The 22,464-nt window shown below is 37.8% G+C and overlaps 1 protein-coding gene across 2 annotated transcripts in view; it reads left to right on the top strand.

Moving 5' to 3' along the window:
* The window catches only part of WDHD1 (WD repeat and HMG-box DNA binding protein 1), a 71,952-nt gene that overhangs the window by 11,098 nt on the left and 38,390 nt on the right, over nt 1-22,464 (top strand). For both annotated transcript variants that reach the window (XM_014592437.1, XM_006160567.3), the window contains 9 exons: nt 2,860-3,011; nt 3,903-4,014; nt 4,186-4,236; nt 8,942-9,037; nt 10,926-11,018; nt 11,759-11,865; nt 12,089-12,230; nt 16,397-16,607; nt 21,013-21,200. In XM_014592437.1, the coding sequence (XP_014447923.1) occupies nt 2,860-3,011; nt 3,903-4,014; nt 4,186-4,236; nt 8,942-9,037; nt 10,926-11,018; nt 11,759-11,865; nt 12,089-12,230; nt 16,397-16,607; nt 21,013-21,200 (1,152 nt within the window). The remainder of the gene's footprint in view (nt 1-2,859; nt 3,012-3,902; nt 4,015-4,185; nt 4,237-8,941; nt 9,038-10,925; nt 11,019-11,758; nt 11,866-12,088; nt 12,231-16,396; nt 16,608-21,012; nt 21,201-22,464) is intronic.

Raw genomic sequence — 22,464 nt, 5'->3', positions numbered from 1 at the left:
TGCTTGAGTGAAAAATGTTTTTTTCTATAGAAGTTTTGAATATAGAAGTACCTTTTTTTGCTTATAAACTAATATTAAAAATATGTAAAAATGACATAACTTGCCTCATAATTTTAAAGTAAAAATTGGAATGGTTTATTACAGGGTTACATTAATAGATATTAATAGTGAGCTAGTTAAAACATATTTAAGAAAATGATATCCATCACTTTACATTTACCATTTCTTTTCTGGTGAGGACATTTAGAATTCACTCTTTTTAGCAATTCTGAAATATTCCATGAATTATTATTAACTATAGTGATCATGCTGTTTAATAGATCATCAGCACTTACTCCTCTTGTCTAACTAAAAGTTTATACTCACTGACCAACATCTCCCATTTTCTCAACCACCCACCTTCCTTCCCTCAGCTTCTGGCAATCACCATTCTGCTCTCTACTTCTATGAGTTCAATTTTTTTGGATTCTGTGAGACCACGCAGTATTTGTCATTTCCTGTGAGGCGTATTTGACTTAGCATAATGTCCTCCAGATGCATTCATGTTGTTGCAAATGGCAGAATCTTCTTCATTTTAAGGCTAAGTAGTATTCCATTGCATCTCTCAATGTGCACTTCATTTGTCTCCATATCTTGGCTATTGTAGTAATGTCATCCACATGTTCTTCAGGATAAGCTACAGCTAGGTTCAGTGTTGTCTTCATTCTTGGATCTAAACTGAAAGAGTAGCCCCAATCTATACACTTGGCCTTAGTTTCCTTCTAGGTCAACGAGCTATACTTATCTTTAAAGAACTCAGTGGTGCATGGCAGGTGGTGTGGTGGTTAAGGGTGCTAGATTCCCACATGGCCAACCACGGTTTTGGTCCCAGACCTGGTGGTTTGCTTTCTCACTTTCTCTCTCTCTCCCCCTCTGATCAAATTCAAATAAGTAAATAAAATAATTCTAAAATAAACAAACAAACAAACAAAAAACCCCCAAAAAACTGTCTAGGCTATAAAGAAAAAAATGTTAAAAAAAAGAACTCAGTGGTGCTTTATTTGGCTTTGGTTTGACTGTTTCCTAAAAACACGTGTTAAGAGGTTGACAACAGTATTAGGAGGTTAGACCTAGTGAGACATGATTAGGCCATGAAGGCTCTGCTCTTATTAATGGATTCTTGCTGTTATTTTGGGAGCTAATTTGTTTTATTTTATTTTTTGAAGAATTATTTAATTAACTTTTTATTTATTTTAATTTGACCAAAGAGGGACAGAGAGAGAGTGAGAGAAAAAGTGAGAAAGCAAGCCGTCAGGTCCAGGACTTGAACTGCGGTTGGCCTTGTGGGAGTTCAGTGCCCTTAACCACCGTGCCACCTGCTGGCCCTGTGAGTTTGTTTTAAAAGGGTGAGTTCAAGTTCAGGTCTCATATTCTCTCCCCCCCATCTTTGCTGTTCTTCCATGAGATGACAAAGGAAGAAGAGTCTCACCAGATGCCAACTCCTTGATCTTGAATTTCCCAGGTTCACAATTGTCAGCCTTTCAGTCTTCATTTATTACAAATTATCCAATCTGTGGTATTCTATTATAGTAGCACAAAATGGACCAAGACAGTCACTAATTCAGATAGTTTAAGTTGTTCTACAGAGGAGGAATGTTTCATTAACGCTTTCAACATATATACATGTTTCACATGTTTCTAATGTTACATATGAGCTAAATGTGGGAATGAGATATAGGTACTTGGGGAGTGAAGGCATGTTTCACAAATTCTTTAGAAATTATCTAAAAACCAGTAAGCTTTTTATTTGTGATGAACTTTAACTTGAGTGTACATGGGTAAGAAAAATAAACCCTTAACATAGAACTCATATATATATTTTTAAATAATTATTTTATTTAACTATATTTATCTATTTATTTATTTATTTTAATTTGACAAGAGAGGGACGAAGTGAGAGAGATAGTGAGAGGGAATGTGAGAAAGCAAGCCACCAGGTCCGGGACTTGAACCACAGTCAGCCATGTGGGAGTTCAGTGCCCTTAGGCACCATGCCACCTGCCAGCCCCGTATTTTTTCAAATTCAAGTTCATTAAAGTAGGTAAGATAGGGGGCCGGCAGGTGGTGTGGTGGCTAAGAGCCCTGGACTCCCACATAGCCGACTGCGGTTCCAATCCCAGAGCTGTGGCTTGCTTTCTCACTTTCCCTCTCTCTCTCTCTCACTCTGTCCCTCACTGGTCAAATTAAAGTAATTAAATAAAGTTAAATAAAATAATTTTTTAAAAAGTAGGTAAGATAGTCTTTAGACACTTCAGATATTTTTAAAATGGTTGTGTATAATATCAGATACTTTCCCATAAGAAAAAAATGTAAGTTACCAAACATTAACTATAAGTTAAATTTCACTAATAATCCAAGAAGTACAAATTAAGCAATTGGGTGTTTTTTAAATAAGATTGACAAGTATGAAATATTGCTAAGCTCAGTTATAGTGAGGACTTGGAAAAGTAAGAAATATCATATACAGTTGGGGAAGTATAAGTGATATCATGTGGCATCCATCATCAGAAAACCCACTATACCACTAGGCTCTGCCTTATGTAGGATTTTTTAAAAGAATTATTTAATTTTTATTTATGATCATTGTTATTATAATTTTAATTTGCTATAGCGTACATGTTCTCGTCAGAGAGAGAGAAAAAAAAAGAGAGTAAGAAAGGAAGCCACCAGATCTGATACTCAAACTGTAATCTACTATGTGAGAGTCCAGCACCTTTACCACACCACCTGCTGGCCTAATATAGGATTTTTAACTGGAGAGACAGCCAGTTGATTTGGATTTTGTTCTGTTAATGTTTCTTATATTTATTTTTCTTTTAGAATGGAAAATTGGTCACTGCAGTTTCTAACAATACTGTTCAAGTCCACACATTTCCTGAAGGAGTTCCAGATGGTATATTGACTCGCTTCACTACAAATGCAAACCATGTGGTCTTTAATGGAGATGGCACTAAAATTGCTGCTGGATCTAGGTAAAACTCTTTGACATCAGAAAAGGAGCAAAGAGATCTCATTCATTTGTTTCAGGGTAATATTTTTAGGACTTTGTCACTTCATTTTTATATTCAAGCATTTTATTTAGTAAAGGTTTTTGAGAACAACTTGTAATTTGTGAGTTGAGATATATTGCTTTGCTGATGGCTTATTTGGTCAATGTTGAAAAGATTGGGGAAAGGTGATAGCTTCATACAAAATTTTAAAAGTTGGAGCCAGCAAGTGATGTGGTGGTTGAGGCACTGGACTCCCACATGGCTGATCACAGTTTGAGTCCTGGACCTGGTGACTTGAAACACACCGGGTGCATGTGCCTCCATGCTCAAAATCCCAGGAAGAGAATGGAAAAGAAGGGATTGTGGCATGGCCATCCTCCTTGGAGATGATTTCTCACTTCCCCTCTCTCTGCTTCTCTCTCTCTCTCTGGCGAGCACAAGTGGCTTATGACAAAAACCTTAAAAAAAGTTATTTTAGGTAGATCCTGGATTGTATAATAAGGATTTTTCCTATTTCCTTTGATGCTTATTTGTCATAGGAAAAAATATAATTAGTTGAATTGCTGAGGTAGAATGAAGGACATAGTGTTTTTTAAGATGGTTGTGACTATAATTAGATTAGAAAGTTAAGATGTAACTAAAGAAGCCATTTAGGAAGTATTTGCATTTTAACATAATGGAAAATCTTGGCTTTTGTTCCCAACATCTTCATAAAGCAAAACTAAAAGGTAAGTCATTAAATTTTGGTGCCAAATTTTACAAGTTGCTATAAGGACGGCATTTACTCCTGTGATTTTGAAATATTTGGGTCATAGATTTTAGGAGAGTTTTTGCATTGGCAGTTTTCATACACATTACTTTTATTATTTGTAGTGATTTTCTAGTCAAAATTGTGGATGTCATGGATAATAGCCAGCAGAAAACATTTCGAGGACATGATGCCCCTGTTTTAAGTCTTTCCTTTGATCCTAAGGACATCTTTCTGGTAATTAATTTTCCTACTCTTTGAGTTTTCATCTGAGTGTATTTAAAATTTTAAGAGAATTAGCTGAAAATTTCAGCAGTTGTTAAGACTATTTGATTTAGTGAATGGAATCAATTTTCTTATAGTATTTTGTCTCTTAACTATAGAGAAATGTATTGTTTATTCTTGCAGGCATCAGCCAGTTGTGATGGATCTGTCAGAGTATGGCAAATTTCAGATCAGGTAAACTTACCACTTTGGATTTAAAACTTACTGCCCATTTCTCTCATGTATTGGATATTACATATTACATTACTGAGACAAACTAAAAATTGTTACTCTTTATAGTTCGTTTTTTTTGAGTAGCATTAAATATTGCTTTTGTGATCAGATTCCATAATAATTTAATGCAAAAGTAAGTATATTAAAGACTAATTGCTTTTTTATACAATCATAAGTAGAAAAATAAGATTTGTATTCATTTTCTTTATTTTCTTTTAAGGTTTTTGCCATAGGGAGTGTGTGCTCAATGAGGAGAGAGAGATAGTGAGAGGGAAAGTAAGAAATCACACCCTAGAGGGGATAGCCATACCAAGACCCTTCTTCATTCTCTTTTTGGGATTTTAGACACATAAACCCCTGTGTGATTGTCAAGCCACCAGGTCTGGGACTTTAACTGTGGTTGGCCGTGTTACAGTCCAGCACCTTAACTACCATGCCACCTGCTTGCTCTTGTATTTTATTTTTTAAGTTTTATAAATTAAGAAAATTCAGTCATTAGATACTTACAAGATAGCTACCATGTGTTGGGTCTTATATGTTTGTTTGCATATTTATTACTTTTTTGTTGTTGTTGTTGTTGAGATTTTTACTATAAAAGACATGTGCTCACCAGAGAGACAGAGAGAGACAGAAAGTGAGAAGTCGCCCTCCGGGGGAAGGTCACCCCGCACGGCAAATCCCTTCTTCATTCTCCTCACTGGATCTTGGGCACACGTGCACACATGCTGGTGAGAGTTTTAAGCCACTGGGTCTGAGACTGAGCCATGGTTAACTATGTGGGAGTCTAGCGATGTAATGATCTATTAGTTCTACTTTTTTTTAAAAAACATTGCCAGAGCGTACACACACTTGCCAGAGAGGGAAAGAATCCCCCTAGCATGGGGCATGGTTCCCCCACAATCCTTTTTCCTTCATTCCTCCTTCTCATCAGGATCTTTTGCATGCATGCACATACACTTTGTATCTTTTTTGAGCTACCAGGGCTAGAATTCAAACTATGGTCTATCATAGGTTTGGCTTTCTATACACTGTGCTGCATGGCTAACCCAGACCTTGTTTTAGTTGTTGGGAATACAAAATAATTAAATAGGGTCTGGGTCATCCTTGGAGAGTTACATGTATAACTTACTCTAACACAACCTGAAAAGGTTTTAAAGGAGGTATAAAGAAGGAATTTTCTGGATTGACAAAACAATTAAGTCTTCCTAAGATAATCAAAGATGGCTTGGCATTTCTGGAGATAATGTGACTGATGAAATATCCCCCATAGATTTGCCTTAATAACCTCAGTTCCCTTTTCTCATTGTGTAATTACTTAGGAGTGACTTCATACCTTAATATTTTAGAGTAGACCTTTCTATTTTTACTTATTTTTGTGGACCCTTTAAGATTGTAACATACTGGTTTTTTTGTTTGTTTTTGGTGCATGTACTTTTTAATTTTTTAAAATTTGCCAGAGTGTGTGGACGCTCACCTGAGACAGAACTAGATAGTGAGAAAGCACCTCCCCATGAGGAATGGTTATACTGCATTCCCTTCTTTCTCTCTTTTTTTAAAATGTTAATTTATTTATTTATATTCATTCGCTATACATCAATACAGTATACAAAATGAGATTACATGCAGAATACATTGCATATTGACTCAACCAAGGATATTACTATACACAGTATTGTGAACAAATAATTTTCTCTTTCTTGTTTCTTATATGTTTTGCTTCCCTCCCCCTTGATTCCCTTCCCCTCACTCTGCCAATTCTTCCTTCCTCCCACACTGTCTCTGGTATCTACAGTTGTTTTCCATGCCTTTTTTTTTTTTTCACATTTTATTGATTCACTAAAGATCTTAATTTAAGAACTTTCAATAGCAAGCATAACTGATATATATACATCTATGAATACATGTCTGACTTTAGGCATAAACCTCACTGAGAAAAGTAAACATACTATAAAGTAGCACCGAGCTGGGGCTGTATAGCTTGTCATTAAATAGGTATTAATAGGTAATTTTTTTCTTTCTTTCTTTTTTTTTTTTTGGAGAGGTTTTTGCTTTAGGGCGCGTGCGCTCACCAGACAGACAGAGAGAGACAGAGAGATAGAAAGTGAGAAATCACCCCCCAGGGGGGATGGCCATACTGCAATCCCTTCTCCTCCATTCTCCTCTCGGGATCTTGGGCACGCATGCACGAGTTTAAGCCACTGGGTCTGGGACGCGTACCGTGGTTGACTACGTGGGAGTCCAGCGACATAGCCATTACACTAACTGCTGGTCCCATTAATAGGTAATTTTTAAGGCATTTTTTAATTTCAAGAAAAACAGTTTTAGTTTTAATAGATCAAAATCAAAAAATGTTAAGAGAAATTTGCTTAAAACTTAAAGCCAGGAAAAAGGTTAGGATTCAATTCAAATAGTAGGAAGATGAGCCTATCAACAGTTCAAGAGAAGACAAAAATCCTTAAACCTGGATATCAATGCATCGAAGAAAATCAGTAATGTTTTAGTCTAAAGTAAAAATATTCTATTTCACTAGTTCAGTCTCATGTAATTAATCTCTTTCCTATTGAATTTGCAGTGTTACTGTGGTCTGATCTTTCTATTTAAATTCTGGAAGTTAACATTCAACTCTGAACTTGTCCCTTCTATTAGGCTGGCCATTCTCTTGGTTGTTTTTTGTATTCTTACTTCTGTGTGACTGACTTTAGTTTTCCTGGTATAGCATTCCCTTCAGCAGTTCTTGGAGAGCTAGCCTGGTGTTGATAAATTCTTCCAGGTTTTGTTTATCTCAAATCATTTTTGTCTTTTTTTCCATATCAAAGATAATCTTGCTGGGTATAGTATTTTTGGTTGAAATTGTTTTTCACTTAACACTTCGAACATATTTTCCCATTCTTTCCTTGCTTGCATTGTTTCTTTTTTGGGGGTGAGGGAGGTTTTTGCGCATGTGCTCACCTGGAAGACAGAGAGAGACAGAGACAAAAAGTGAGAAATCACCCCTCGGGGGATAGCCACACAACCATCCCTTCTCCTCCATTCTCCTCTTGGGATCTTGGACACGCACGCACACACACCCGGCGTGAGTTTAAGCCACCAGGTCCGGGACTTGAACTGTGGTTGACTACATGGGAGTCCAGCGACATAGCCATTACGCTAATTGCTGATCCCCTTGCTTGCATTGTTTCTGATGAGAGGTCCGATGATAGCCGTATGGGATATCCTTTGAAAGAAACTTGACATTTCTCTCTTGCCAAATTTAGTATCTTGTCTCTGTCTGTGGTTTTGGTCAATCTGGCTATGATGTGCCTTGGGGAAGATCTTGGGTTGATTCTATGTGGGGCCCTTTGTATTTCTTGGCTCTGGATATTTGAGTGCCTCTCTAGGTTTGGAAAGTTTTCTTCCAGGAGTTTATGGAGTAGATTATCAATGTCCTTATTAGTTTCTTCACCTTTTGAGATACCAATGATCTGGATGTTTGGACATTTAATGGTATCTAGTATTACTCATATGTTATTCTCATTTTTTTGTGTTATTTTCTCAGTCTTTTTGATGAATTTTTCTAGGTCAGAAGTTCTATCTTCTACATCTGAGACTCAGTCTTCTGTATGATCTAATCTGCTTTTGATATTTCCAAGGGAGGTTTTGATTTCCTCTATTAGAGCCTTCATCTCTTAACAATTCTTTTTTTTTTTTTTTTAATGTACAAGATTGTGCAAGAATTTCCTCACCTCCTGGTACTCATCTCTTTTCTCCTACATTTTCTGGAGTTCACTGTGTCTCTTCTCTTTTAGTTGTTAGCTTTGTCACTATGAATATTTAAAATTCTTTATCTGACATTTCTATGAATTCCCTTAAATTGTCTGTGGAGAAAGAGGAGTTATTCTTTTCCCTTAGAGGATATTTTCTTGGTTCCTCATATTTTTTGTGTCTCTGGTGTTTCTGGTTATTTGATGGATTATACTTTTTTTCCTGGTTTTTAGAGTTAAATCTGAGCATTCAGAGGAATGCAGGAAGAGGTGACTTGTCATCTCTGGCTCCTGGCTAGCTCCGGGGGGCAGGAGAGTACAGTCTGGGCAGAGGGTATTCATTCATCCTAATGCTTGAATGGGGCTGCTTAGAATGGCTTATCCTGGTTCCTGGCTAGATCTGGGGAGCAGGAGGATGAAGTCTGGGCAGAAGTCTTCAGTGGTTCTAATGCCTGAATGGGGCCACTTGGAACTCAGAGTATATGGCTGCTAATTGGCTTCTAATCCCTCCTCTTTTCATTTATCCCTCCTTTTGAGATTTTGGCCACCAACACACAGGTGCCCGCATATTTTTCAAGCCACCAGGTCTGAGACTCAATCTGTACAGTTAGCCACGTAGGATGCAGCCTTCTTAACCACCATGCAACTTGTTGGCTCTGTGTGTGTACTTTTAGTCAATGGATATATTGGTTTTGTATTTTATACAGGAAATATCTTTATTTAATTTAATGATGTAAAAGTTTGGTACTCTGTATTAACTCCGAAAGACTTGAAGCAAGTTATGTAAATGTAAATTAGCTATTACATGTAAAATGCAGTACGTTGCTCTTTTCTGAGAGATATATAAATTTCAAAAAACACCTACTAATTGTGTTTATTGGAAGAATTTTCTTAAAGGAAAATTATTTTCTTTTTTAAAATATCAGACATGTGCTATCAGTTGGCCACTGCTACAAAAATGCAACGATGTGATCAATGCAAAGTCAATCTGCAGACTTGCTTGGCAGCCAAAAAATGGAAAAGTAAGTAATTTTCTTTGTTCATTTCTTTTTTAAATTTGCTACAGGGTGCATGCACTTGCCAGAGCGAGAGAGAAGGTGAGAAATCACACCCCTGTCAATTTTTTAAAAAGTGTATACAGGGGGACCAGCGATTGGCGTAATGGCTATGTTGCTGGACTCCCACGTAGTTGACCACGGTTCAAGTCCCGGACCTGGTGGGTTAAGCTCACATCGGGCAGGTATGCATGCATGCCCAAGATCCCAAGAGGAGAATTGAGGAGAAGGGATTGCAGCTTAGCCATCCCCTGGTGTCGGGGGTAATTTCTCGCTTTCTGTCTCTCTTTCTCTATCTTTCTGGCAAGCACATGCACCCTATAGCATAAACCTCTCCAAAAAAAATGTGTGTACATGTCAGTATAGATATATATATAGTTATGTACATATGCATTTGGTATAGCCTATGCTTGTATTTGCTCTTGAGGAGTAGAAGTAGGATTTAGGGATGAGAAGAAACTCAATATATACCTTTTCATATCACACCAACTTTTAAGACTAGCTTATGTGTTAAAGTGATAGTTCTGGGCAATCTAGAATACACGTTTTGTGTTTTATAAAGACATTAATTAATCTTACTTAAAAATTAATAAAATTAGCACCTTTTACTGTTAGTAGTCATTTATTTTTTATAAACATGGAATGAATACACAGTTGTTGTTTTTCTTTTTTAAGAGATTTCTGCATTAGGGTGCATGCACTAGCCAAAGAGAGAGAGAGAGAGACAGGAAATGTGAGAAACCACCCCTGCCCTCCTCGAGGGGGATGGCCATATTGCAATCCCTTCTATTCCATTCTCATCCTAGGATATTGGGCACGCACACGCGCCCGTTGTGATCTTTAAGCCACCAGGTCCAGGACTCATACCATGGTTGGCTATGTGGGAGTCCAGGGATAAAACCGCTATGCCATCTGCTGGCCCCACAAATACAATTTTAATTTTTCTACTAATCTGTTTAGAAGAATGCAGAAGAAGATAATTTTTTTTTTTCTTTTTGGAGAGGTTTTTGCTATAGGGCGTGTGCGCTGGCCAGACAGACAGAGAGAGACAGAGAGACAGAAAGTGAGTAATCACCCCGAGGGGGGATGACCACGCTGCAGTCCCTTCTCCTCCATTCTCCTCTCGGGATCTTGGGCACGCATGCACACGTGCCAGGCGTGAGTTTTAAGCCACCAGGTCTGGGACACGAACCGCAGTCAACTATGTGGGAGTCCAACCACATAGCCATTACGCTAACTGCTGGTTCCAAATTTTTTTCTTTTTCTAAAAGAAGTAGTGAAAGGATCCTGGCTGTTTCCTTCTTGTAAATGAGATTACTTTTTAGATTCAAAGGTCGTACATTTTATAAAAAGTAGTGTTAAAATACTAGTAGCAACAGGTTTTCTCATGCCAGCAATAGAGTCCATTTTTTTTGCTTATTAAAATTTTAAATAATTTTCTGAGTTTTGTTAGCTGGCAATTAAAATTCGCATTTCCTTTTTCTTGGAGAGGTTTTTGCTATAGGATCTGTGCGCTTGCCAGGCAGACAGAGAGAGACAGAGAGACAGAAAGCGAGAAATCACCCCCCAGGGGGGATGACCACACTGCAGTCCCTTCTCCTCCATTCTCTTCTCGGGATCTTGGGCACACACACACACGCACATGTGCCCGGCATGAGTTTTAAGCCAGTGGGTCTGGGACTTGAACTGCTGTCAGCTACATGGGAGTCCAGTGACATAGCCATTACGCTAATCGCTGGTCTCCACATTTGCTTTTATGTTTTGTAAATTTATCTGCATGAATTTTCTGCTTTTAATTCTCTTCAAATAGAATTTAATGTAATCTTTTGTTTAAATTGTTTATTTTTTCTACTAGTTACTTGCAGTTCCTGTAGAAAAGTCTGTTAAACTGTTTAGAAGAGAAACTTGGAGTAACCAATTTGATCTTTCAGATACTTTCATCTCTCAGGTACATGTCATAAGTGATACTTTTTGTGGGCTATAGAGAATATGTAATTGTAAGTGGAGAATAACCCAAATATTTTGCATATGTTCATCTCCTATCCCATCCTTCTTTCTTCATTTGACCAATAATTGGACACTAAATAGGTTTTACAGGGGCCTGTCTGACCTTTCTCCTTTGTGAGACTGGAAAAGAAAATTTTTGAATGTATAGGAAGTCAAATTAACCCTAGCATGACGTTAGAACATGTTATTCTAAAATTATCAATAAATCACCTTTTATTTGTTTGTTAAAGAAGTTTCGCTGAGACTTATGATCATAGATGGTAGAATTTTAAAACAGGAAAGGTTGTTGATCTATTCTCTCCACCTGTTTTTTTCTCTCACATACACGTACACAAACATAACACACATATTTTCCAATTAAGGAAAGAGAGGTATAGTGAGGCATCAGTAGCTTACTCTAAGGTTCACTTACCAGTTATCTTCATCTTGGTGGTGAATTCTAAGAGCATGCCTAATATTGTCTCTTTCCAGAATAATAATATTTTTTAGATTTTTACTATTTAAAATGAAAATTGAAAAATCAGTAACCTTTGTCTCATCATTTATGTATCAAATATAACTAGAAATAATATAGAATAGAGATAAAAATTTTATTTGAATTTGGTAATGAAATGAATATTTAGTACTAAATTATATAGAATTATTATTAATTGTGTGTTTTTTGTTGTTGTTTTTAAATAGACCCTCAATATAGTAACCTGGTCTCCCTGTGGACAATATTTAGCTGCAGGTAGTATTAATGGTTTAATTATAGTTTGGAATGTGGAAACCAAAGGCTGCATGGAAAGGTATGATTTAGTGTATCTTTTGTCTCTGCTCATTTCTATCATTGTTTTGGTCTGTTTTATTTTGAAGCATTTAAAATTTGCAATGATTAGATCATCAGAAGAATACTATACAATTATTAGACTGTCAAAAATATTTAACCTGTTCTGACTAAAACTTACAAGAGCAATGTGTACTTTGTATTTTTCCTAACAGTATTTTTTAAATTAACTTTTTAACTTTTAGGGTGAAACATGAGAAAGGTTATGCAATTTGTGGCCTAGCATGGCATCCTACTCTTAGTCAAATATCTTATACTGATGCAGAAGGAAATCTAGGGCTTCTGGAGAATGTTTGTGACCCCAGTGGAAAGATGTCAAGCAGTAAGGTAATCGATACTATATTATAGAATAATTTCTTCATTGTTTCTCCCGGTCATATGAATTTGGAAGACACCACAAACTACCTTACTTACTTAGAAATTTATAGTTTGTATTACTATATTAGATTTTTTTTTCCCTTAATTACTGCCATAGGGCACATGTGCTCATCAGGGAGAGATAGAAAGAGACACCACCACACTCCCACACATACCCCACTCCCTGCAGTGTGGCATGTTCAAGTTCCCTTTTCTTCTCCATCTCCATCCTGTCCAGATTTGGGGTATACACACATGTGCCTGGTGTGTTTTTCAAGCCTCTAGGGACAGGATTCAAACTGTACAGTCAGCTAAACAGGATTCAACTTCCTTAATCAGTAGGCCACAGGCCAGCCCAAGTCTTCAATCTTTAACTAATAGTCTAAGAAATTTGAATGGGTATATTTGTCATACAGAGTGAAGAATGAGCAAAAGGAAGGAATAAAATGAGGTGACCTATTTAAAGCCATTCAGTAAGGCTATTTGATGAAACAGAGGAGGTGTATGTATAGCTCTCAGAGTTAATTCAGAGCTGGAAATGTTTATAGACCAAACTAACAACTGTTACACCTGTTACTGTTGTTAACTCCAAGTTTTAGCTATAAAACAATAACTAACAATTCATGGAAAACTAGAATACTGAAATAGTATTTCAGAAAGCATGAGTTGGTTAACATGGCTGGTTCCACATGGCCAACTGTGTGGTTTGAGTCCTCTACCTGGCATTTTGAATTTGGGGTATACACACATGTGCCTGGTGTGTTTTTCAAGCCTCTAGGGACAGGATTCAAACTGTACAGTCAGCTAAACAGGATTCAACTTCCTTAATCAGTAGGCCACAGGCCAGCCCAAGTCTTCAATCTTTAACTAATAGTCTAAGAAATTTGAATGGGTATATTTGTCATACAGAGTGAAGAATGAGCAAAAGGAAGGAATAAAATGAGGTGACCTATTTAAAGCCATTCAGTAAGGCTATTTGATGAAACAGAGGAGGTGTATGTATAGCTCTCAGAGTTAATTCAGAGCTGGAAATGTTTATAGACCAAACTAACAACTGTTACACCTGTTACTGTTGTTAACTCCAAGTTTTAGCTATAAAACAATAACTAACAATTCATGGAAAACTAGAATACTGAAATAGTATTTCAGAAAGCATGAGTTGGTTAACATGGCTGGTTCCACATGGCCAACTGTGTGGTTTGAGTCCTCTACCTGGCATTTTGAAAATCATGCTGGACATGTGTGTGCCCAAAATCCCAAGAAGGTAATGGAAAAGGGATCATGCCATGGCTATCCTGGAGGGTGCTTTCTATTTTCCCTCCCTCTTTCTGTCTGTCTCCAGCTAGCACTTGTGCTCTATAGCAAAAAAAATAAATAAAAAAGAAAGAATAGTATCATAAGATTATAAAAGACAGTTGATATAATGATAGTAACATTTTGGAGGCTGGAAAATAGAAGAAAGATTCAAAAATAACTTTAACTTCTCAAAAAGTTGTAGCTGAAGACTGCAATGAGGAGAAACTGAGGTGCAACTCAGTTTGCCCGGCTGAATCCCCAAAGAGTTAGAATTTCGGGGCACCAGTAGGTGGCATGGTGGTTAAAGGCACTGAACTCCCATGTGGCTTGTCCTAGCCCGTGGGACAATCGAACAGGCTACCTGAGTGAGAGAGCAGAGGCCTGGAACCGGCACAGCGTCATGGCACGGGAGCGACACAGTGTCACAGCTCTGAATGGTATACAGTCGCTCATTTATTGAGGGTCAGAAAACATTCTTATATACACAGCAGGGTGGTAATTTGTTGCTCAATATGTAAATGAAGGATATGTTTTGGGCCAGTAATTGATTGTTTTGTCAGGGAGCGTTAACCAGGGGGCGGAGCTTAGGGGCAGATTGCTGTCGTGGACCTGATTGAGAAGCTGCTTGCGGATGTGGATGTGGATGTTAGCTAGGTTGGGGAGCCTAGGGGCAGACTGTTAACTCCCAGAACGGGAAGTACAGAGGTCATCGTGTGAAAGTCATTTCAGCCATTTTGATGCATGTGGCTCTCCACAGTAGCTGACCACAGTTCAGGTCCCAGACCTGGTGGCTTGCTTTCTCACTTTCCTGTTCTCTCTCTCTGGTCAAATCAATAATAATAATAGTAATAAATAGATAAATAAATAATTCTTTTTAAAAAATTGGTGGTGGTGGGGTCAAAAAAATTTTGGTAGTGGTGGGGCCATGTTGGTTAAGGCACTGAACTTCCACATGGCCAACCATGGCTCTAGTCCTGGACCTGGCAGTTTGCTTGCTTGCTTTCTCTGTCTTGTAAATTAAAATAATAATAAAAATAAATAAAACTAGAAAAAAATTTGCTAACACTAGGTATTTCTGAAAGTGGGGCTAAAAACAGGAGAGTTGATTTAATAAGTGAGTTGATTTAGTAAGCATCAGTGTACATAGCTAGACAACTAGCTCATAAATAGTCTGACAGAACATTGATTTATTCTCTGGAAAAGGTAAACAGAATTCCTGCTCTTGGCACACTAGGTACCACTGAGTGGCATTGGGTTAAGAAGGAATACTGTACTTAAAAACAGCATTAAATGAAAGTGTAGACACTTGAATGTTGGAATTCCTTTCTGCTTGGCTCCCAGAATGTTGTCAGCCAGTCATTTTCCAGGTAGGACATTGGAAAAATCATTTTTAAGGAATTTTTCCCAGAGAAATGATTCTTAATACCACAGAAAATAAAAATTACAAAGAATGGAACACTACTGTAGAATATATATAGAATAGAACCTACTATAATATAGTAGGTCTAAACAGAAGATAGGAATAGAGCCTATTACTTAGATTATTGTGAATATTAAGTGAATCATGGATCGTTAGAACACTGTCTAGTATATTTTATACATGTGGACTATTATTATCTTTATTCAGCTTTGAATAGCATTTGCTTGATTATAATAACCTAAATACTCCACTTCGATTGAACCAAAATGAGAATATATTGATCTATATTGGTATTGGGAGGGCTGGGGGAGGACAATAGTGTACGTGTATACCTAGGGAAAAGAGTGCTTGTGAAAGGGTACCAAGTCTTCATCTTCTATGAGAGAAGTTAGTGGGAGCTATTAAACAGATAATGAATCGAACTGAAAATAATAATAGGGGCTGGTCTTAGTGAAATAATTAATCACTGTGTGGAGGGAGCTAGATCCCATGTGGCCATCTGGGGATATGAATCCTGGCCCTTACTGTTTTGAAAAACACATGTGAGAGTTTCCACAAGATCCTGACAGGATGGAGGAATGGGGGGGGGGAAGGACCAGGTTCCATCAAGCAGGTGCTTTCTCTTTCTGTGAGGTGTGAGGTGACTTTTTTGTGGAATGACTTTAGAGAAATAATTTTTTTTTTCCTTTGGAGAGGTTTTTGCTATAGCGCATGTGCGCTCGCCAGAAAGACAGAGAGACACAGAGATGGAAAATGAGAAATCACCCCCGGGGCGGGGGGGGGTGTCACCCCGCAATCCCTTCTCCTCCGTTCTCCTCTTGGGATCTTGGGCACACATGCACATGCGCCTGGCGTGAGTTTAAGCCACCAGGTTCGAGACTTGAACCACGGTTGACTACATGAGAATCCAGCAACATAGCCATTACGCTAACTGGTGGTCCTGAGAAATAAAATCTTGCCTTATATTTTAGCATATATAGTATTTGTTTACTAGTCAGTTTCCACACTCATGTTACCCCCCCCTCCCCAGACTGCAAGGCATTTAAAATTGGGACTGGTAGGGGGAATGCAGATGGTGTTATAGTTAAGGTTCTGGACTCTCCCGCATGACTAACCACAGTTTAAGTCTTGAACGTGGCAGCTTTACCTCACTTTCCCTTTCTCTCTCTCTTCAGTCAAATTTTTAAAAATAATAATAAACAAAATTAAATAAACAATTCTTTTAAAAAAATTGGGACTGGTCATATTTTGTAAATAGAAAAGCAATTCTCAAAAACGCATTTACAAATTATTATCTCTCAAGGCATTTGCTTTTTGGGGAGCGTTTATTAGTACTTATTGAAGTATTATTACCTTTGAGCAATTAGGTTTTTTCCACATGGTTCACTAATACTTTTTAATTCGTATTAATTTGTTCAAGGCATCTAGCAGAGTGGAAAAGGATTACAATGATCTTTTTGATGAAGATGATGCAAGTAATGGTGGTGATTTTCTCAATGACAATGCAGTCGAGATCCCCTCTCTTTCGAAGGGGATTATAAATGATGATGAAGATGATGATAACCTCATGCTGGCTTCAGGTCATTTGAGACAACGAAGTAACGTTCTAGAAGATGATGAAAACTCAGTTGGTATGAATTTCATTGTGGAATGTGATAATCCTCCCTGTTGACTAATATTTTCAATTTTTTATTAAGACTGTTACTTAAAATCATTACCAAATTTGTAGAATGTAATTAAAACACAGCTTAGAAGGAAGTTTATAGTATTAAATGCTATGTTAAAAAAAGGTGTCAAATCATTTCTCTAAGCTTCTTTAGTCAAGTAGAAAAAGAAGAAATTAAATCCCAAGAAAGCAGAAGGAAAAAAATAATAAAGAAATTGGCAGCAGGAAAATTAGAGAAGCTGATGCTTTAAAAAAAAATCAATAAAGGGGCCAGCAGGTGGGTTGGTGGTTAAGGCACTGGACTGTCACATGGCTGAATAGTTTGAATCCCAGACCTGGTGACTTGTTTTCTCACTCTGTCTCTCAAGAAAAACTGTAGAAAAGTAAATAATAAATTAAAATTATTTTTTAAAAAATCAATAATATTGATAAATGTCTATCCTGACTGATTAAGAAAGAAAAACACAAATTATAAGAAATAAAAGAGGGGTTATCATATAGATCCTTTAAGTCTACATTATCCAATATGGTGACCACTAACCGCATGTGGCTATGGAGTACTTGAAATGTGGTTTATCCAAATTGAATCTGTTGTCAGCGTAAAATGCAAACCAAAATATCTATTAAAGAAATTAAGATTGTAATTTAAAGCTTTCTAACAAAGTGCCTATTACAACAACTGATGTGCTAATATAACACTTTTGAACATTATCAAGTAAAATGCCAATGTATTGTGGTTAATTGTGCTGCATTTAAATAATACAGGCTTTATAAAGTACCAGACTCTGGTTTGGTCTCAGGAGCCCTTTACACTTAGAAAAAATTCAAGGACCCCCAGAGAGCACCTGTTTATGGAATTGATCTGTTGTTATTTACCCTGTTGGAAATTAAAACTGGGGCCAGCAGGTGGTGTGGTGGGAAAGGGCACTGGACTCCCACTTGGGCAATTGTGGTTCGATTCCTGGACTTGGTGGCTTGCTTTCTCACTTTCCCTCTCTCCCCTCCCCACCTCTCTCACTCTGTCTCTTTCTAATCACATTAAAATAAATAAAATAATTCTTTAAAAAAAAATTAAAACTGGAAACATTTTAAAATATTTACTTAAAAATGACATTAATAAATTCATTTGTAAACACAATTTTTAGTGAGAAACAACAAAAAGTAAGAGTGGCATCACAGTCTTTATAATATCTGCCACAGAAGACACCTGCGTTCTCTGTTTCTGGATTAAATCATTTGCGATACTTTTTTTTTCACCTAAAATATATGAGCACAATTTGGGCTCACATGGATATATAGTTTGAAGTGTGAAGTAGTGTTTTAAAAGCCTTTTCAAATAATTATAGTTAATACTGCACCAAGACTGAGATAATTTCTTAAAGATTACTAACAATGTGGAATCTGAAAACGTCACTGAACATTTACTCTACTACTTAAAATCCACTGGTCTAACTAGAATGTTGGGTGAGTTTTATTTTTGTTCTTTTTTGGTTTTTGAGAGATTTTTGTTATAGGGCACGTGTGATCACTGGAGGGACAGAGACAGAAAGCAAGAAATCACCCCATTAGGAGAATGGCCATGCCACAGTCCCTTCTCCTCCATTCTCCTCTCAGGATTTTGGGCATACATGCACACACACCCAGCATGAGTTTTAATTCGTTGGGTCCAGGGCGTGAACCACTGTCAACTATGTGGCGTCCAGTGATGTAACCATTATGCCATCTGCTGGTCCCATTTTTTTTTTTTAACCATGTTTGATTTCATAACATAAGCATTAATAATTTTTCTTTTTCTTTTTTGAAGAGGTTTTGGCTATAGGGCGTGTGCGCTTGCCAGACAGACAGAGACGGACAGAGAGACAGAAAGTGAGAAATCACCCCCCAGGGGGTATGGCCACGCTGCAGTCCCTTCTCCTCCATTCTCCTCTCGGGATCTTGGGCACGCACGTACCTGCGCCCAGTGTGAGTTTTAAGCCACTGGGTCCGGGACACGAACCGTGGTCGACTATGTGGGAGTCCAGCGACATAGCCATTACGCTAACTGCTGGTCCCATAAGCATTAATAATTTGAAAATACTGGTTCACAGACCTTCCTTAATGTTGACACATTTTATTATCCAATATAGTTTTTTAAATTTAACTTTATTCTTTTATTTATATATTTATTTTAATTTGACCAAAGAGAGAGTGTGAGAGAGAAAAAGTGAGAAAGCAAGCCACCAAGTCTGGGACTTGAACCACGGTCAACCATGTGGGAGTTCAGCGCCCTTAACTACCACATCACTTATAACCGCCATTCCATTATAAATTTTATTCATTAGTATCATCTATCTCATTAGAAATTTTGTTTTTAGCATAGTACTATTATTTTGGCGAATTGCAGGTTATCATAGGTATTGTGATCTCCCCCGCCCCCTGTATGATTCTAACTGCTATTTTTTTAAAGTAGCCAGCATTTATTAAGCATCTACTGTATGCTAGCACTGTAGAGACATCGTGATATGCCCCACAATCCTATGATAGAGATTTAAGAAGGTTAGCCTTGAAAGTTATTTGCCCAAGCTTAAAGAGAACTAGGACTCAGTCTTGTCCTCATCAGGAGTTTTTAAATACTACAAAATTGTCAAGTTCATGATGGCAAGTACAAGATTTTCAGTATATTAATTTGTATTCAAAGCTCAAATTTTATCATTGGCAACTAGTTATTATTTTTTTAAAAACGAGTCTGGGGACCAGCAGAGGGCATACTGGTTATGTTGCTGGACTTCCTTGTAGTCTACTTCCATTCGAGTCCCAGACCCGCTGACTTAAAACTCAGGCAGATGGCGTGATGGCTATGTTGCTGGACTCCCATAATTGATCGTGGTTCTAGTCCTGAACTCGGTGGCTTAAACTCACGCCGGGCTCATGTACATGCGTGCCCAGGATCTCAAGAGGAGAATGGAGGAGAAAAGATTGCAGCATGGCCATCTTCCCTGGGGAGGTGCTTTCTCACTTTCTGTCTCTGTTTTTTTGTGTTTTTGTTTTTTTTTGTTTGTTTGTTTTTGCTATGGGGCACATGCACTCACCAGAGAGAGAGACAGACAGACTGAATGTGAGAAATCACCCACCGGGGGGATGGCCATGCCACAGTCCCTTCTCCTTCATTCTCTCAGGATCTTGGGCACACACGCACACACGCCCAGCTTGAGTTTAAGCCGCTGGGTCCGGGACTCAAACCGCGGTCAACTACATGGGAGTCCAGTGACATAGACATCACGCTAACTGCTGGTCCCTCTGTTTCTATCTGTTTTTGGCGAGTGCATGTGCCCTATAGCAATAACTTTTCAAAAAAAAATTTAAAAAACTCAGACCAAGTGTGTGTGCATGCATGCCCAATATCCCGGGAGGAGAATGGAAGAGAAGGGTTTGTGGTGTGGCCATCTCCCCTGAGGGGTGATTTCTTTCTTTCTGTCTCTCTGACTCTGGCCAGCACACGTACTCTATAGCAAAAATCTCTTGAAAAGGAAAAAAAAAATAAACGGGCTCACTTCATTCGCTTCTGAAAAAATGTTTGTCCAATACCCAAATCTGTATAAACATTTACCTGGCGTTTACATTTTAAAGTAAAAGTCACGTTCCTTAGAAAAATCAGTTCAGCTTAAAGCTCCATTATACAAGTGTTTCCCCCCCACCCCCCAAGACTGCCATCATATCTCAGGCACACTTCCCACTTTAGCACACAGAACTTTTAAAACAAAATCTGTGCAAGGGTAAAGATTTAATAAAGTTAGTATTTTTACTGCAAATGAGTGGTGTTTAACAGCACGAGTATTAATGCAGTTTGGCGCCACTGCCTTGATGTGTGCGCAGGCACCAGTGGATGGACCCTCCATTGGTTTGTACCGTGACTGCCTCTAACAGTACAGAAGCTCATAGCGGGTCAGTATCATTAAGTGTGATTGGAGAAGGTTATGAGATGCCTTCATGTTTTTCTTTTTTCAGGTCATGATATTTATGATTCTCTTAATTATACTCCTTAAGACTGCCATCATATTTCAGGCACACTTCCCACTTTAGCACACAGAACTTTTAAAACAAAATCTGTGCAAGGGTAAAGATTTAATAAAGTTAGTATTTTTACTGCAAATGAGTGGTGTTTAACAGCACGAGTATTAATGCAGTTTGGCGCCACTGCCTTGATGTGTGCGCAGGCACCAGTGGATGGACCCTCCATTGGTTTGTACCGTGACTGCCTCTAACAGTACAGAAGCTCATAGCGGGTCAGTATCATTAAGTGTGATTGGAGAAGGTTATGAGATGCCTTCATGTTTTTCTTTTTTCAGGTCATGATATTTATGATTCTCTTAATTATACTCCTTATATTGTAGATGTTACAATGTTGAAAACTGGTTCTAGCTTTCGTAAAGAGGAAGAGGAAGATGATCAGGAGAGCAGCATTCACAATTTACCACTTGTAACATCCCAAAGGCCATTTTATGACGGACCCATGCCAACCCCCCAGCAAAAGCCATTCCAGTCAGGCTCTACACCCTTGCATCTTACTCATAGGTTCATGGTAAGCTTGGATTTACACTTTAAGTAGCTTTTCAGCATTTTTTTCTTGCTATGGCTGATTCTGTTGGATTAAAAGTATTTCTAAAAACCTTGGTTAAATGGCCTAGGAAATTTTGGTTAATTATAATTTTGTGCTTGATTTATTTTATGGCTATTTCACAGTTGTAATCTTATTTCAATCTTATTAATGAAAATTATGTTAAATAAAATTCTGCTTTACAAAATTACACATAAAGGACATAAGTAAATATAACTGTACCTCACAGTACTACATAGCAATATTTCCAAGCTTTATTTCTTATTTTGTTTTTATAAGATTATACTGATTGCAAAACACTAATGAGAAAATATTTTTTGTTGGTTGGTTTTGGTTTTGGTTTTACCGTGGGGCATGTGTACTCGCAGGAGAGAGACGGTGAGAGGGAAAGTGAGAAATCATCCTCTAGGGGAGATGGCCACACCACAATCCCTTTTCTTCCATTCTCCTGGAATTTTGGGCATGCACACACACACACCCAGCATGCTTTTTAAGCTGCCTGATCTGGGACTCAAATCACTATCTGGCATGTAGGAGTCCAGCACCTTAAACACCACGCCACCTGCTGGCCCCAAGAAGGTATGTTTTTAGAAGTCAACTCAGTCTGATATAGAGGCTAGTAAGTACTGAGGGGAGAGAAAAAAGCAAAAGCAAGACTATATTATTTTCTTTTGTTTACTGATATATACTTGGCATTTTGATAAAGGTATAATAAAGACAGTGTGCAGTAAATATATATTTCTTGAATATATAAGTGAATGAGCCTTTGGCTCAAGTTTGAGAGCTTAAGATGTTTAGTATTTCTATTTTTGGTTATTTGAGGTTTTTTTACTTAAAGGATTTTACCTGTTGTCTTTTCTGAAAAGTATAGATAAATTTGTATATAAATATTAAGGATAATGTTTAATATTAATAAAGCTTCTTTGGGGGTACCAGCAGTTAGTTTAATGGCTATGTCACTGGACTCCCATGTAGTCGACCTGAGGTTCAAGTCCTGGACGAGGCAGCTTAAACTCAGGCCAGGCATGGTGTGTGTGTGCCCAGGATCCCAAGAGGAGAGTGGAGGAGAAGGGATTGCGTGCAGTGTGACCATTCCCCCAGGGGCTGATTTCTCGCTTTTTGTCTCTCTGTTTCTGTCTTCCTGGCAAATGCACGTGGCCTATAGCAAAAACCTCTCCAAAAAATACATAAAGCTTTTTTTTTTTTTTTTTTTTTATTTTCTTAATCT

The sequence above is a fragment of the Tupaia chinensis genome, unplaced genomic scaffold, assembly GCF_000334495.1.
Source record: "Tupaia chinensis unplaced genomic scaffold, TupChi_1.0 Scaffold000688_1, whole genome shotgun sequence".
Classification (NCBI taxonomy): Eukaryota; Metazoa; Chordata; class Mammalia; order Scandentia; family Tupaiidae; genus Tupaia; species Tupaia belangeri.
The sequence above is the reverse complement of the archived record's forward strand: the minus strand, read 5'-3'. Positions and strand labels throughout refer to the sequence as shown.